Source organism: Rhagoletis zephyria, unplaced genomic scaffold (genome assembly GCF_001687245.7).
Source record: "Rhagoletis zephyria isolate East Lansing unplaced genomic scaffold, Rhagoletis_zephyria_1.1 Rzeph_scaffold_71604, whole genome shotgun sequence".
Taxonomy (NCBI): domain Eukaryota; kingdom Metazoa; phylum Arthropoda; class Insecta; order Diptera; family Tephritidae; genus Rhagoletis; species Rhagoletis zephyria.
Window position 1 is genome coordinate 40 of NW_016228654.1, and position 1250 is coordinate 1289.

The window sequence follows — 1250 nt, forward strand, 5'->3', positions numbered from 1 at the left end:
TAATAAATACAAGCGGCAACTCTATTGTTAAACTATTATAAAACTTTTTTAATTTTTTTTAATTTTTAATTCATATTTTTAAAAATGCGTGTCGACTATATGTGGATTCACATTTTTCTACGCTTAAGATCAGACATGTGGCAACTCTGGTTTCACTAAATGATAAGTAGTCGCTTTTCGAAAAATATTCAAAGAAAGTATAAATCATTAAAAACATATTTAATGTCGATTTCTAATCTACAAGTGTAATCACTTACTATTTAATATTCATAATGAAAATAAACATTTATTATGCAATTCTTCTTACAAAAATAAAACAATAATCGAATGCAAACACCTCCGCACAAAGCACGCCCATTGTTCATGCCCTCAGCATAGCCGCATGCAGTGGAATCTCATCAGAACGCATCCTCCCGCCGCAATCGTCGCCCTCCCAGCGGACGCGCGAATGCGGCATAGCATAGCGCAGCTTCTCCCAAAACCACGGCTCGCCCCACTTCAAGTACGTATTCATTTTCAGATACGCACGCAGCTCTTGATCCAGCAACTCCGCGTTCTCCAAGTCGCCATAGATCACCANCGCGGCGCTGCAGTCACACTTCCATGGATTATGCGAGAGATACAAGTCTTTCAGCGACGTGCTGTCGTTTAGCGTGCGGATTAGCTGCGCGGGCAAGCGCGCTATGCTATTGTATCGTACATCAAGCAAACGCAGACGGCTGGTGGTGTGGTTGGGCGCGCTCAGCTGTGTGCATAAGGTATGTAGCGAGTTGTTCTGCAGTTGAAGCGTGTTGAGGCTGCGCAGACCCGCGAGCACATCACACGCCTCAGCGCTTGTCCAATTTAGCTGATTGTTATAGAGCATAAGTATCTCCAGTCGCTGCGCTTGCGCCAGACTGCCGGGGGCGATTGCGCGCAAGCCATTGTTATCCAAATTAAGTTCTACCAGCGCATGTAGTGTAGGAAGTGTATGCGCGCTGAGCTGCAGCAAACGATTGTGTGACAAAGCCAAGCTCACTAGCTTTGTGGACGGGTGAAATAAGCCAGGTGGCAGCGATTCGAGCTCATTGCGACTCAGGTCCAACACCTGTAGGCGTTTTTGGGCCACGAAAAGCGCAGTAGGAAGCTCACGCACTTGGTTTGAGGTTAGGCGCAGCCGCTTTAGTGCTGGCAGTGGCTCAAAAATCCGCGCTGGCAGCTCGGAAATACTGCAGCTATGTAGCGTAAGAATCTCGAGAAGGCCAAGCCCC

General features: G+C 46.7%; 1 protein-coding gene across 1 annotated transcript; it reads right to left on the reverse strand.

Annotated features, from left to right (window-relative positions):
* Positions 1 to 361: 361 nt before the first annotated feature.
* LOC108357172 (leucine-rich alpha-2-glycoprotein-like) lies at positions 362 to 1208 on the reverse strand (the record flags this gene model as incomplete). The annotated part of the gene is made up of 1 exon (XM_017608266.1): positions 362 to 1208. A coding segment is annotated over one exon (847 nt), but the record flags the coding sequence as incomplete, so codon positions are not given.
* Positions 1209 to 1250: the final 42 nt, after the last annotated feature.